The sequence below is a fragment of the Bemisia tabaci genome, chromosome 2 (genome assembly GCF_918797505.1).
Source record: "Bemisia tabaci chromosome 2, PGI_BMITA_v3".
In the NCBI taxonomy this organism is placed as follows: Eukaryota; Metazoa; Arthropoda; class Insecta; order Hemiptera; family Aleyrodidae; genus Bemisia; species Bemisia tabaci.
Genome location: NC_092794.1, coordinates 63,151,311 through 63,167,991, shown reverse-complemented (window position 1 = coordinate 63,167,991; position 16,681 = coordinate 63,151,311). Strand labels below are relative to the sequence as shown.

At 38.2% G+C, this 16,681-nt stretch overlaps 1 protein-coding gene across 4 annotated transcripts in view; it reads right to left on the bottom strand.

Annotated features, from left to right (window-relative positions):
- Positions 1 to 567: 567 nt before the first annotated feature.
- The window catches only part of CycT (Cyclin T), a 41,179-nt gene continuing 25,065 nt past the window's right edge, over positions 568 to 16,681 (bottom strand). For all 4 annotated transcript variants that reach the window (XM_019055103.2, XM_019055104.2, XM_072296022.1 and 1 more), the window contains one exon: positions 568 to 9,187. In XM_019055103.2, coding sequence (XP_018910648.2) covers positions 6,371 to 9,118 — 2,748 coding nt within the window. In that variant the 5' untranslated portion in view covers positions 9,119 to 9,187 and the 3' untranslated portion in view covers positions 568 to 6,370. The remainder of the gene's footprint in view (positions 9,188 to 16,681) is intronic.

The following is a 16,681-nucleotide window of genomic DNA, read 5'->3' as shown; positions in this document are numbered from 1 at the left end:
AATTTTTACCAGGGAGGTCATTCTATTCTAACCGCTTTCTTCTCCATTTTCTTTTCTGAACGTGAGCGGCCATTAATCCAGTGACGTCATTTCACCAAAACCTTAGGGAAGAGGCGGGCAAATGACTTTTTTTTTATTTTTTATTTGTCAAAATGAACGAGATATACTCGAGTGCCCTGCTACTTCGTTGTATGGCCACATAATACTATTGCATTATGAAGCGATTACACGTTGATTTTAAAGTAGCTTCTTTCTTTCTCCTGTCATTTGTTCTCGCTATCAATTTTCCTAGTTTCTTTGGGCCTCCAATGGGGGAATGACACCACTGTATTGATCCTTCCGCCTTTCCCTTGGATTGAACTGTAGTTAGGTACTGGTTTTCATGATGAATTAGGGATGACCATTTGGTTGAAGATATTCAACCCTTTTAACTGAATGGTAAAAACTTGGACCTAGAAAAACTTTGATTGTTTTAAACAACGGTACATCCATTCTGAAGGGCAATCAGCAGATATTGCCTTCTCTTAGTAAGGAAAAAAGAATGACTTGACACTTGAACAAGAAAAATCGTCTGTTTGTTCTTTTTTATTAAATTTAATGATCATAAAAAAGAGACAGATAGAGATGAGAAAAGAGAAAATTTACAGGAAAGAATTTGTCATTGAGTGAGGCTTGTTAGCTAAAAATAAAAATAACATCATAAAAAATGTACAGAACTGAAACTAGTGGGCTACTAACTATTCTTTTTCAAGAAGGGAAACATTACTTTTAAAAAGGAATTTTTCTTCTAAATCAGATTATGTAAAATACCATTGAAGTTAACAGCAATGCTACTTCCATACTCGATTCTTTGGAAGCAAAGGTTTTGATTCATTTCGGATAAAATGTAATGGATAGAATTAATCATCAACAAAATAATCAACTTGTTTTAGACATTAACACACGATGCTCATTGCTTACAAACTTATCATTCTTTTCTCCATTCCATATCAATATAATTTCTACCTTTTCCTGCATTGACTCTTGATACAATCATAGAGCAACAGTGAAACTACAGGGATGCATATCTCTGTTCGCGACTTTGCACACTTCCTGTTGTACTTTATTTCTAAAATTCTCAACATCATTCATCAAACACTTTCTTGAGTTTTCTTCTTTCTGTGAAGAATATTCTAAATTCAAGAAATACCATTGGTTTGTTCTCTTTTGATAAAATGAAATTAGAGGAAAAATTTTTAAACATGGCAAATGAAATAAGCGTTCCTACAGTTTCACCATCACGAAGCTATGAACCATATTAGAGGTGGTCTAACCATTTATAGACTCAGAAGAAGGTCTAAAGATTTTTTAGAACCATTCCTCAACAAGCTATTGGACAATGTGGGGCTTTCACAAATGAGGATGCAATGCTATGTAATATTATTGTTCATTTTCACTTCTACCACAAGCTGCCCCGGATAAGGTATCGGATTTGACGCACCCGGGATCCTCAACAAGCTATTGGACAATGCACACCGCAATTTATTTTATAATTTAAAAACAGCAGCATTGAAAAAATCAAAAAAAGAACTATTCACTTTAAGGACTATCTGTGCATCAATCTTGCATTTTTCTTTTTACTTACGGCAAACTTCCATCAAGAGGAGCATGGTTTGAAATTTGCCAATTGAAGGCCTTCAAGAAAGTATGATTTACTGATTAATTATACAATTTTAAAAGCAAAAATATTCAATTAATTTTTTCATTCTTCTACATGCTAAATTTAGAACTGACAAAGCATAAAATTAATCCTGCAGAAAAAATCATTTAAAGAGATAAAACGAAAAATAAAAATGTATAAATTAATTGGATTGGATGAATATAATTGTATTATCCTCCTCTAACTAAAAGTCTATCTTTGCTTCAGTAATTAGAAAAATATAGATGAAAACAAAGCAAAAACTAGTATTTTTCCTTTAGCCACTTTTGAAATAAAAATAGGAAGTCACTATCGATAGGAAGTTAAAAACAGGTAAAATTACTGCCCACAAACTGAATACCTGGAGGTATGAATGAGGGCAAGACAAGTTTACTACTTAAAATCCTTCCATCCTCCATTTCTTTATCTTAGGATAACAAAGAAAAGAAGAAAAAACAAGAAAAATTGTTTGAGCAAAATGTGAAGAACAGAGATAATATTTAAATCAGTAGGGACAAATGGGACAAAAGGTAAGGTTACAAAGAGCTCTGTAAACACTTGAGGAAAAGTAGCTTGTTCGAACTTTGTTAACACTATTATTGCTACAGATTAACATGACGCAAAATTTCACCGAATGAAAAGACAAATGTTAACATTTTTACTCGGTAAAACCATTTGAATTTATCAACTTACAAAATTTATTTACATCATAATACAAAACGGGTATGTACATTCTAGGATGTAAACTATGAAGAGGGTACATTCTTTTATACACGAAAATAAAATTGAGACAACTTAAAAGGATAAAATCATTGGTGTTCACATACCAAAATTTAAAGCTGTGGGTAATAACTAACGAGCCTAAGTTAATAACAAGTTTACTAACAAGTCTCATTTCACGAGAGTCTGCGAAGGGCAGAACTTGCATCTCATTCAGATACAAAAATGGGCAAAAAAATAAAATAAAAATGACAACAGGTTCGAAAAGTGGTAATAAACAAAAAGATCCCTTATAATTTCAGTGGAAGGGATAGACATAAATTTTAAGAGACAATGGAACTTCAATTCAAAGGCCTGAGATTCATAGCTTTAAGTTACCAAGCATAAATGGAATACGATTTCATTTTTCCGAAATTTAAAGAGTTGCTTCTTTTAAGGATTGTACATAGTGACAGAGGACAATAGAACATGACTGGCAAAATTATATTTATTACCGTGTGATTGGCTCATACAAGGAAAAGATTCCGAGAGAATAATTTTTCTCCAGCACATTTTCTTTTCCTTCAATGAAGTTAGCAAAAACTGGAATATTGGTAAATTTTGAGGGTTTTGCGTGGAAAAAAGGTTTAGGCTATGCACAAATTTGGACCTGATTACTCCATGAGGAAACTTTCATGAAAGTTTCCCATTTTTAAACCATGGTATTTTAGCAACTTAACGTAAATTATGGGGTTGGTTTTGAAATGAATGAAATAGAATAATAAAAGAGATGAAGAAAGAAGAAAAAATGAAAAAAACCACATAGTACTTTAATACATCATGACTACAAAATCACTACTATGCGGGTTCTATATTTTAAAATTTAATACAATCACTGCTTTAAAGAGACAAACATTACGAAAAGTTACATTACAGCTTGGTAATGATATTTTTTTCGACAACAAACAACTGGAAAAAATTGATAAATGACTGAATTATTATTGATGAAAATTGGGGACTGAAGCACAGTCCACGGGTTGCATGCATGATACTAATTACTTTTCCACAGACCTGACATTTTTTATTCCAGCATTCATCCCTGCGTTCCATTTTTCAAATCATTTGATAGTGCCTCTTTTCTCTGAAATCAACTATAAAGTTCAAAGAGCGCCTTAAAGTTGGGGTTGCAATGGAAGAGATGCCTCACCTTTGACCTATGACTATATGAGACCTCTATATTATGTTGAACTCTTAAGGGTTACATCAATGGAAATGCATTAACAAGGTTGCCACGAGTATGGACTAAAATCTGCTGATGTATTCCCTGTCTCTATGCCTCTATCTCTCCACGGACATTTAGATTGAAAAAGATAACTACAGGCCTTAACTACTTCCTCTATTGCGGCCTTAATATTAAAAGAGTATTGAGTTTAGAGAATAACAAGAGGCACCATCAAATTAGTTGCAAATTTACAAAGGAATACATTGATGGATCAAAAATTCCTAATGCACATAAGAACTTTAATATTTAGAGGGATTCATTAGAAGGATAGTAAGATACCTTTCAAAAATTGGACAAAATGGTGATAAAAAATTGGAAAACAGCTTAACGCTTGCACAGTAGGTACAAGATTTGGATGTTATTCTGATGTGGTTCTACGAACATTATAGGTGAGCCGCACAATATTCAGGGACTCTCAGATGGTATTGTACTTACAATTGTATTTTCCGAAGGAAACACACTATTTTTTTTTTAAAGTCATATAATGTGCCAGAACAAAACCATCAATACAAAAATTGGGTTCCACTGTTTCTTGCCACTCAACACATAGTAAAAATTAGAAATGATTCCAAATATTAAATTTGGTTTCCTGACTGACTGTTTTCGAAATTGTATCTGTTGTATTCAACCACCCACAAATATGGCGATTAAAGGAGATTTGTCAGCCCAGATAAAAATCACTCATAATTTGGATCGAATTAAATTGCAGACGCAATTACAGCAAGAAAATTTAAAAAAATAATAAATAATTAAAAATGTTGACAAATGAGCTTGAAGACTGCATTTGCACACGAATCACAGAAATTTATTGATCCACAACCTAAATCATAGGTTATGCTGTACGTAGAGGAGAAAGTCAACTTCAATTTAATCTAATTTTCTCCTACTTCCAAAGCCATAACAATTTCTACGAGCAGAAACAAGGTCGGAAATCAATAGACATGGATTGCACCTGCACGAACAAAGCATATGATTAGGAATTCTTACACAAAAATATGCTGAGATTTGGAAAGGAAGGAGAATTTATAACAATGATCCTAAATGACTTATAAATCTATGAAACAAAACCTTACATCAAATTTATGGTAAGTATGTAAATAACACTAATAATAATGGACAAGAATGATTCATTCAACTGGAATCCATCAATTAATTTATTTTCAATTGAAAAATTTTTCTATGAAATCTCAGCAGGAGGCCCTTAAAAAAATATATATGTATACATACATACTCATTACAGATCGATAAATAATTTAATGAATGAATGAATGAATGCAGTTTATTCAAACAAAACGAAAGATAACGTTTTTTTGAAGGGTCAAGAAATAAAGAATGAATAAAAACCCATAAAAGCAGCTCGGTATTTTTTCAAATTAATAGATTCAAAAGAATGATAATAAATTAAGTTCCAATCGATTGGCCTTAAAAATACACTCAACAATGAAGTTCAAGAGATATTCATAGTGCCGCCTGAACACTTACTTTAATGAGAAGAAAAGTGTAAAACTCAGAAAAACGCAGAGTAGGATTGTCGAATGTTAATGGCTCTGTAGATTAATCAGAATAGGGAGCGCATTGATGAATATGCAAATTAAGATATTGACATGGATAGAATGTAGATCATTAGAGATTTCATTCTCCATCTTTTTGCGGACCAATTTAGTGATTTCATCATTTGATATATTTGTCGGTTCTAGTGAAATGATACAAATAATAAAAAAAAAACCTGAGTTTTAAATTTTTGTCTAATTGGTCCATTTGAATTTTTCCAGCTTTAATAAAGTGGCAAAATTCAAACCAAGCAATTAGATTTTCATCACATCAAATCGACATATGAATGATGCAGTCACAATATCAGTTCATGAATATTTGCAAAAACTGACGGCATACTGTTCACTTGAAACTTTTAATTGTAAGGATTATCTTCTGCTAAAATTTGGAAAATGAACAATTTTATGTTCGATCTCAATTCATGCAAAATCTATGGGCTAATTGGTTTCAATCTCCTTCGGTGCACTCTTCTAAAATTCTGGAAGAAATTAGCGATAAAAATAAGAGAAACTTGAAATGAAAAACGAAACTGGTTATGATAATGACATCGTCAGAATGGAAATTCAGTGGCAAATGTTTCTGATTTTTGTTTGCTTCAATAAAAACAATTAAGGACTTCAAAAAAGAGGCTTCCGCTTCAAATGGGGAAAACAGACGGGCATTAATTTTTCCTAATTGTCACATACAATGAACATGGAAAAATTATAAAATTTATAAATCTGAAATCCCACCCTGCGACTAAAAAGCTGACATAAATTACTGAAATGGAACTCGGAAGCAGCAAAGGGTAAATTTGAAAGGATAAAATAAATTAAAAACGCAATAAATATTTGTGCTCATATAGATTAATAATGTTGAGCATTAAGGGAGTAACTTTTCGAAAAGAAAATAAAAATTATTCAAATAGAAGGGAAAAGAAAAATATATCAGCTTATTCCTTTTAAATTCAAACTGAGATAAATAATGTAAGAACATAAGGCTTCAATTCTTCAATATTATACTTTTCTCCTCATCATAATAGGCATGAACAGAATTTACTAACAACTTTGAAGTTATTTGTTTAGAAAAGGCTGAGTAAACAATCTCTTTTACAAGCAAGAAGAAAAACATTGGAGGTAATGAAAAGATGATCTAAAAAGAAACTGGATATTAACAAAAATTTACTCCTGGAAGTATTTTTTACTGGGCGGTGCAGAAGACGAAGAACTGTTGTAACTATCATGGCTCCTTTCACGTTTCCTAGATGAATTTTTCGGCTGCAAAAGGTCTTTGCTAATTTTTATCTTTATAGGATTATAATCTCCTTCCTGCTCCCTACTTTTGTCTCTTTCTCGTTCATAGTCTCTGTCTCTATCTCTATCCCTTTCTTTATGCCTATCTTTCTGCCTGTCATCAGTTACAGTACTCAATTTCATTTTCAAACTACTCGTAGAAGGAAGTGAGCCACCCAACTTATTTTTCGGGATGGTTATTTTGATAGGTTCATAGGTTGATTGGTCATTAGTAATTTTATGTTTAGAGTCATTAGACGAATCCTTTTCCTTGTCTCTTCTTTTATCTTTCTCTTTGTGTTTCTTTCGATGCTTCTTGTGCTCTGATTTATGCTCATGATGCTTACTTTTCTCCTTATCTTTATCTTTATTCTTTTTCTTCTTTTTATGGTGACTACTACCACTTATAGTTATAGGAGGTACTGAATTATTACTAGATGATTCGCCTTTGACGAAATGCTGATTCTCAGCATTTGTGGCACTAGGAAATCTATCATCAATACTCTCATCCTCTGATCTGTAATCTACATTAGTCGCAGAACTGATAGAGGCAGAGTTGTTGGTAGGAACATACGTTGAGTTTGCAATATCGTTCGACAGCGTGACAGACATTTTGTTCTTGTCAATAATGTTCTTAAATCCAGATATACTTTCTAGTCTAGGGACAACAGGCACTAGTTCCGGAGTATTCGCTAGGGGTGGTCTTCTGTGACTATTGGTAGGGGTTGTTGGGGTTACAGGGGTTGCTGGAGCGATTGGCTCATGAGACTTTTTCACTTCTTCACTAGGTTCTTTTTTGACATTATGCGCTAGACTTGATTCATACTTCGGAGGAGATCTGAACTCTGGGCTGAAAATTGAGTGGGATTTCTGCGGTGCAGTTTGAACAGGAGACAGTCTTTCTTGTTTGACTTTAACAGTCTCTTGTTGGCTTTGAACACTATTTTGACTTAGTTGACTTAGAGAGGAGTCACTCGTGAAACTAGAGCTAGTTACTTCTTTCAGAACGGAGCTGATCACGTCCGACGATTGTGAACTTGAAATGCTGGAACTTGAATTACTATGCTTTTGATAGTGGGAATTAGAATTAGAGACAGGCTCTGACTTGATTCTTGGATAGGAATTGACGTTTTGTTGACTATCTACCGGTTCTTTTTTAATGAGCTCCCTCGTTTCAAGCTCCGGGGGGTGAGAAAGGGTTCCGTTCCGAGGATATCCACCCCCGCTACGACTCAGCGAAGGCATATGAGCTACTTTACCTGCTTTATCACTACTGTGCTGCTCTGTTTCTTGTGAAGGCACTAAATTCATTTTCTGGAGTCCAGGTTCCAGTTTCACTTTGACGGGTCCTACTGAGTTTTGCCGACCGCTTAAATGATGCTGCTGCTGCTGATGCTGATGAGAAGGGGGATAAGGATGCTGATGCAATGCATTCGCGTGAGGTTTCACCTCCGGTTGTTGTTGGGGTATAGGTTGCTGTTGCTGTTGTTGTTGCTGCTGTTGTTGTTGCAGTAGCTGATGCTGCAACTGCTGCTGCTGCTGCTCGTGCTTGACAGGATTCATATGACTAGCAAAGGATTCTTTGTGAGCCGAATGCGACTGAGACTGCGTCGTTTTTTTGTGAAGACTAGAGGACACTGACGCAGGCTGCATGTACGACTGCCGCAGGTTGGCAATGTTGGCATGCTCCCTCTCGCGCCGCTTATCCATGGTGCTGCCACCACCGACATTGGACGAACTCTGCGCTTGATCTGCTAAACTGATCGGCTGCTGGAAGCTCACCCCGGAGTTGGTGCTCGACAAGCTCTTCCGCGACGCGTCCATGTCCAACGAGAAATTCTGGTGCGACAGGGAGTTCTGCGTACTGTTTTGCTGGTAGATGCGTTTCTTGAGCCGGGAGGGACACTTGTCGAATATGGACAGGAACTCGGAGGTGAGTTGCTCGAGGAGCTGGAGGGTAACGGTTTTGTCGACGTACCAGAACCAGGGCTTCCCTTCGTTGCTCTGCGGGATCTCCCAGTTGGACCACTTGCAGGCCAGGTGGATGCAGAAGCAGGCGACGACCGTGGGCTTGTACTGAAGGCACATTGTGGTCAGGTGCAAGCTGTTGGTGGCCATGAAGTAGGAGGTCTGGGCGAGGTCCTTGCTGGCCCGGACGAGGTGGCAGCAGCGGACGATGTGCGTGTGCGGGTGGTCGATGCCCACGTCGAAGCCGAGCGTCTGGAGGAGGACGTTCTCGTTCATGACGAGGTCGGCCGCCTGCTGGAGGTACTCCTCCGAGCGGACGTCCAGCGGCTGGTGCTGGTGGTTCTTCATGAGGCAGAGCTGCGACACCTTGATGACGTACTCGAGCTTCCGCGGCTGCTCCTCCACCTTGCACGCGAGGAAGAGCGCCGCCGTCGCCATGTGGTTCCTGTGGAAGTGGGTGAAGGAGTGGAAGACGAAGAAGCGGTGCATGTAGACCATGGCCGTGTTGATGCACAGCTGGTTCACGTGGAGCCGCTGCCCCATGTCCTGGATCAGGTTGGCCGCCTGCTGCCGGCACGAGAGCTCCTTGGCCGCGTCATAGCCGCACCGCCGCGAGGGTGAGTTCTCTAGTTGCTCCTTGGTGAAAAACCACCGCTTCTCAGCAGCCATTTACCCGCTCGCTTTCGCTCCTCTCGTCTACTTGACCACAGTCTCAGCTTAATTATCATTGGCTCCCGTCTGAAACAAACAAACCAAAAACACCTTCTTAATCCGCAATCATTCTCGCTTTACCAGGGTATCTAGTATTTTTTTAATTTTGAAAAATCCTGATATTTTCCTGATATTTTAAAAAAAATTCCCAATTTTTTCATTTTGAAAATTCCTGATTTTTTCTGATTTTTGATGAGGCCTTCACCATACAACAAAAACGCTACGGGTGAGAAATTATTGGAAACAAAGATGGCGCGACGACTCCTGGCACGGTAGGCAAAAAGCAGTAAGACTTCTCCGCTGAGGAGATTCGCGTAAGGAAAATTCCTGATAAAACGTCCGATTTTTCCGATTTTCCTGATATTTTCCTGATCGGCCAAAATTCCTGATATTTTCCGGTGTTTCCGGGTTTTCCTGATGCTAGACACTCTGTTTACGCATGTCACTTGCTTAATGCAGATACTAGATTGGGTCCCTCCTGGGAGGAGACGTAAGGGACGTCCAGCAAAATCGTGGATGGGTGGCATTCAAGATGAAATTACAAGGTGCCACTCACCAGATGACCCCTGGGTCGATAGACAAGAATGGCGATTAGGTGTCGCAGAGCGCCCGGGCATGCTGTAGAAGCGACTTCTATTGATGACCTTTGGCAAGACAGGAGGTACAAGAGGCGCTTCCATGTCGCAGAGCGCCTCGGTGCCTTGTAGCACTGTAGCAGCCATTTGTGCACATGCACCGAGTTTGACAGAGACGCATCAAGTTTGAAACGAGAAATCAAGTTATATTTCTCCGTCGAAGACTCAACATTGAGGACAAAGAGCCCTAGTATTTTCACCCTCAAAATCCTTCAAATTATTTTGTCTCGAATTCGACTTTTGGACAGGAGAAAATTTCAACACGTTAAATTTAAAGCTACTCCCAACCCATTTTTATTCGAAAGTAAGCCTTGATGCTTTTTTGATAAACTCTGTCCATAGAAACATAAATATTGCTGAACATTCTTCTCCCGAGCACATCCACGATGAAATTTTTTTGACGGAAAAATTTTGAAAAAAAAGAAGCTCGGTTTCCTGACTTTTCAAGGATTTGGTACCCTTCAAACCCGTCCATTTTCTGCCGAAAATATTCGGATATTAATAAGTAATGTGAAGTGGAAAAACTTGACGTTTAATAATCTTTTAAACCATATAAAATATACAAGTTGAATTGCAGATAAAAAAAAAAGTATACCACATATACCTAACCTACAACAAAACCCACATTTTTCTAAGATTTTAGGCTGAAAAACGCGTCTAGTCCATACTTAAATATTGATTCTCATTCAATCGTGTGAAGTATAAGATGCAAGGCAATGAAGACAAAGAAACTAGCAAAAATGGGATTGCATACCAATCATACCGATCACTCGAGGTGAAAAACAACTACAAAAATGTAAGAAAAACAAGATAATAATAAACCGTTTTCTTTGAAAAACAGGAGTAACAAGTTTCCCGGTTGGAGAGTAGTACTTGATGCGCCCTCTCAGACATTCCGCGATGGCTGAAATTGTTCAGCAAGTTTCGGTTGGAGACAAAACGATTTGAGAAAGCAATGGGAATTGGAATGGACAAACAAGCTCAGTTCAACAGCTGGAAAAATGTCAAGGTCGTGACCAGTCCTGTTTCTTGCCGCGGCAGCGAAAATCTCAAAGCGCGCCTGCAAATTCCCGCGAGAAAATTCGCACACATTGTTGAAAATCTAGAAATGAAATTCGAAGTGCACTTCCCTCCGGAGCCTGTATCGCTCCCACAGAATCTAAGCGATTGGTAGAGTGAGTAGCCAGGATGAGAAGTTTTTCGGATTTCAAAATTCCGTGACTTTTCAAAGATTTTAATCATAGAATTTTCTCATTTTTCATTTTTCTTCTTCTTCTGTTTGCAAGATTTCTCGTACAAATTACTTAAACGAACATTTTAGGGTACGAGGTTTCTTCAAGTTACAATAATTTGATGTTTTGGCTGAAGGGAACAAGTCAAGGCTCCGGAGAGAAATTAACATTCCGGGTCTTAACTTAATTTTTTCCAGGATGAGAATTTGTTCTTTATTTATTCAGTAATTAAAATTCACCAGTTTCTTTGTGCGAAAATTAAAGAAAAATAGCAGGGGCTATTGGAAAATGACAACGACTGCTTCTTGCTATTAGAAAATCAACGTGATTTTTCAATGATATATTGATCGCGATCACGCCTTTCCCAAGAAGATGTTTTTTGCCTCCTCTTTAAAAAAACAAGAAAGAACAGAAGAATAATAAATAGAAAAAAAAATCAAAAATTAGTGAGCTATACGATGGAGATACGCATTTTTCAACATTAGTTATGGATGAGCTGGAGCTACAGCAACGGCTGTAAAAGTTAATAATCTGTTGATAAATACGATTGAGGACATAAAATGCTCGCTGTTAATTCATAAAACTCGAAGAGAAAATCAGTAATGCAGCAGAGTATTACTAATGCACAATAAAAGCGAATGATTCCGATGCACATCAAATCGGTCACGAAGGCGTGAAGCTGTCACTGAAGGCTCGAGTTGGGTTAGGTTAGGTCACGCAACTAAATCAACTTCGCGGCGATGCGGGCAGTGTCGCACGGAAATGAAGGCGCGCGGCGCGCCACTGCTGAGTCGCGCAGGTTTCTCTGCAACTGCAATTTTGTTTTGACGAAGGTTTTCATGTTTCTCTCCTTTTCTTCTTGATGTACTGTGTAGTAACTAATAAATCCCTACGAATGAATCAGCAGTTAAATGTATTTGAATGGAAAAATAGAAGGAATATAATTCATGCACTGTGTACGAACAGCAAATCAATGGCTGAAGTCGACAAATGCGCAACTTCGATTTCTAAGTTGCAAAACTCCATTCATGTTTTAGTTCTTTTTAATAAATATACAGCAGTCTCAGCAAAACAACGCAAGAAATGTCTCATTAAATAATTTTTATAGTTTCACTCAGCTGTTTCAATTTGTTCCACATTTTTCTTATGCAGTTTAGTTGTTAGGCAAAATGTTTCTACGGATCTTGTTTCCTTGGAAATTTTAAAAACACCTAGTGCGACACGCACCCAAAAAAAAAAAAAAAAAAAAAAAAAAAATCCGGAGGAGGAGGGGGAATAGCAGCATTTTTCGTAAAAACGTCGAGGGCTACATTGCACTGCAATTAAAAACACTCTACTCTCGGTTTCTGTCCTCATATTAGTAATTTTTTAAACTAAAAAAAGAAGAGGAAAAAAAACTCTCTTCCTGGTCCTTCGAGTTTAAAAATTGAGTTCTATTTATCAACACCACCAATTGCCACATGAAGCAAGGGGTATTTAATATCCAGAGAGAATGCACAATTTCTGAGCCCGCGAACAAAAGCCACGAATTGATGGCGATAAAGAAAGTCAAATTACTTCCAGCGAATCTCGTGGCTTCCGTTTTGTTTTTCCAGCCGCTTTTCGAGAGTCCAAGCATCCTTGCTCGGTGGTTGAAGATTGAACGAACCGGGAGAGGGGAAGGGGGAGGAGGGGGCCTCGAAGCCCCCCCGATCGATTTTACGGTGGGTCGGGAACTTCAACCCCGGCCCGCACACTCGCTCCACGAAAAGTTGAAGGACCTTTGCTCGACGACCTTGAGTGCGAAAAATTCTACTTCTGCGGTGTTCGTTGCTTGTTTCAGCCCGCTAATGCCCTCGGAATTTGTCAGTATCTTGTTTTTGTTTTTTTCTTTCTAGTTGAATATCATAACATTCGCATAACCGAGTCGATCATTCAACTATCCACAAAAATTCATACCTATGTATGTTATGTAATTGTGGTTTGAAAGGTTTTAACTTGCGCCATTCAACGAAACAGTCAAGCCTGGATAGAACAGAGGTCATTGGAACACTCAATGAGTATTTTTCGTTTCATAACAGCTTCAGAGTGGACCGCCCCCCCCCCCCCCTCACATTTTCTCTTTTCGCTTCTCTAGTGGAAAATTGACGATGATTCAAAAATATTTGAATTGACTGCAGCTCTCAACTTCACTACAAAACTCTACTCGGGAAAACTTTGGGCTTATGCAGCTCCAACCAACTGCCGAAAAAGGAGGGATTCTCAGCCCCCCCCCCCCCCATATTGATGTTCATTCTCCGCTTGATCGCGAAGGAGTGACCAGATATTATAAAACTAGAGAACTTTGAAAGCTGACTTTTTTGACACATCCCTTAACTTAAAGGAGCGTGCTTATACTGCGTAATGTACTCAAGAGAAGGAGGATGGTTCTGAGGATGCGTTACGTTGCGTTACAATACAAGGGGGAGGGCGGAAGGGGTTAAGGCACAGCGTTACGTGACCTTTAAAACCTTCTCAGAAGTGTGAATGCTGATTGAAAATGTTATTGATTGAATTAAACATCAAATTGTTCATATAACCCCATTATTTCGCAATATTTCTCTGAAAAGTTAAACGAAAACCCTCAGATTGTATCCAACCCTTACGTCTGAACTTTCTCAAGCTATTTTGAGAAATACCAGGGCGAGGTGTGCGCCGAACGTAAAGTAAATTATAAAGGGGGTTCCGAGGCTGTGTTACGTTGCGTTCTGGGAAAAAACTGGAAAAGTGCATTATTACGTAATACAAGAGCGCTCTCGAAAACCAACTATTCTCCGCGGGAGAATGAATCCTTAAGTATACGGGTAACCAGTGGCTTGGTATGCTTTGCGATATATCGATTGATCTGCCATTTAAACTCATGGAAAAGGATCGATAAACAGGGCGTTCGCAACGAACACCTTAATAATCGATTCTTCAACATAGCCTCAAAGGGAAAATATCGATAATCGATCATTCACACCTCGCCACCGCGGGTAACCTCATGCAATTCGTTGCGTCATCTCGCCTGAATCACATCTTCAGTTTACTCTTTTGATCGACCAGTGAAAAGAAGGCTGTTTATAGAACTAATTCCCAAATTAACTTTCATTTTTGAGCTGTCCACTTGTAACGTTATGATTACTGGCATTCGCAAGCGGTGGCGTGGGTAGCTTTGCGATACATCGATTGATCTACCATATAAACCTATAGAAAAGGATCGATAACCAGGGTGTTCGCAACGAACTCCTTAATAATCGATTCTTTAGCACAGCTTCAAATGGGGAACTATCGATAATCGATCATTCACGCCTCGCCACTGTTAGCAAGGTTAAGCCTACGAAAGGCGCTGCGCACATGTTTCACCCCGCTTCAGACAAGGAAAGTTGGGAAATCTGACTTACGGAACTAAATCTACCGGAAGTCAGATGCATGAGCATCAACTTAAGAATTGTCGACTAATTCACTTAATTCTTTATCATCGCATTTGATTTTAATACCTGCGTGACGTTTCCTTCTTAATAGACACGCGGAGTGACGTGAAGTAAAGCTCACTCCTAATCCTAGGGGTTGATCGTTAAATCGTTACCGAATGATTTTAATCGATATGTATCACTGTTATGGTGTGGATATATTGATCGAGCTCATTCAACGATCGAAGACTCCTGGGCACCCGAGTCGCGTTAAAGGCATCTTTGGTGGATCTAGTACATTGGCAACATTGTTTTGCTACATTTAAACCTATGGAAATGTATCGATTCTTGGAAGGGGCCGGGTGCTGCGACAGGAATCGATTATTTAACATAGGTTTAAATTGAGAAAAACAATGTTGCCAATTTGCTGGATCCGCCAATGATGATTGGCGACCATGATTGTACCTATTAAGGGACTCTTTCACGTTCTCAAAGGCAAAGAATCATGTTCGGAGGAGAGAAAGGGGATTAAGAAACTTTCTTTTTTGCTTCGTGTTTTCTTTTCTCCCGACTCTAGGCCACGGAAAAGTTATGTAGAAAATAAAAGAGTCAAGGGTCGTCGACATTAAGAACCGTGTTGCCGCTGGGGAGAACGTATGAAGGAGCGTTTCCAAACTTGAGAAGTGATGAAAAAATTGGAATAAAATTGGATTTACTTTGATACGAATGACAGCGTTGTTAAGGAGTGTCACCTTGAGCCGCGGCGCAAGCATCAACATCAAATCTATCATCGATCGGACGTTAACGTTTTCGCCATTCATTTTATTCATCTGTACATGGCCAAACTGATCCTGGCTCTGCTTTCTTTTACTTAAAAAAAAAAAAAAAAACAAAAAAAAAAACCAATATATTTTATTGACGGATGCGAGGATTGTCTCCTTAACTAACTATGTCTCGGAAGTAGGGCCTTTCTATAATGTGGGCATGAGATCACGGATACAGAAAATGCAGAATTGCAGAATTCAGAGTTTGAGTAAAAGGAAGACAATTTTTTTTATAAAAAAAAAAGGAAAAAAAAAACATACGAGGAATCCTCCGAATTATTTGGCGAGGGAATCGAAAAGTGTGTGACTTGCATTCAATTTTCGGGGAAAAATGCAGACAGTTTTGAATTTTTATTTTTTTAAGAGTTCTATTAACATTTTAGACATTTTTTGCGAGTCCTTGAAAATGTATCAACACTTCTTACTTTTCGAAAAACAGTGACTCATTTAGGAAGCCAACATTTTTTTTTAAAACACTGTTGGAATCCTCCGATTTTGTTTTAAAGTAATGGATGAATCATGCCATGTTGGGAATCGTCTTAAAAAGTGCAGACATTTTACAATTTCCTCTGAATGTTTTCTTAGTATTTCTGATATTTTTTCGAGGGTCGTTTTCGATTTATAAATATTTCCAGCTTTTAGGGAAAAACAGTCTCGAAACGTTCTTCAAAAGTCGCAGTAGATTCCACACCAGTCTGTTGATAGTGGCTCATTGATAGCGGGAGCAAATTGAATGTTGTTGCCTCAGAGTTAGGTTCGGGCCGGTTAGGCAACTAAACTAACCGTAAAGCTGGGCGTTGAGTATCACGTGAAAATGAAGGCGCTTCCAGCCGTACGAGTATTCTTGCGCGTCTCCCGCTGAAGCTTTGATGAAGGCAATCTCCGAGTCACGGAAAACTGAGATCGACAAACTTTTGATGCGATTCCTCGCACGAAAACTCCATAGTCAATTGAACCGATTATTTCATAAATCACGTAAGCGCTAATCTCTATTTTGGTGGCATAGGGGTTGTTATTTCTTTGTTTTCTCTGGTGTAATCAATCATGTCTCGTTTCAAAATAGCCTTCTAAAAGAACATACATTTATTGGAATTCGAAGATTGTCAACAAAGCTAATAAAACTGGTTTTTTTTTCGCATTCGCAATTTTGGTGCTTACGTGAATTGGAAAATTATCTGTTCAATCGATTCAGCGTTGAGATGAACGCTTGGCGCTCCAAGTCGTGAGAATTAATAGGAATTACTATCAGTTAAAATTTCCAAATGCGAATCTTAAGATATTCTTTTTTTATGCAGACAGGACCTCACGAGGCATTAAGAATCTGATTTTGGTTTTGAAGATTTTTCTTCCTGGTGCTATAGCGCACGCAATAGCGAGGAACTTTGATATACATATTATGATGTTAGTTGTTTAACGGATG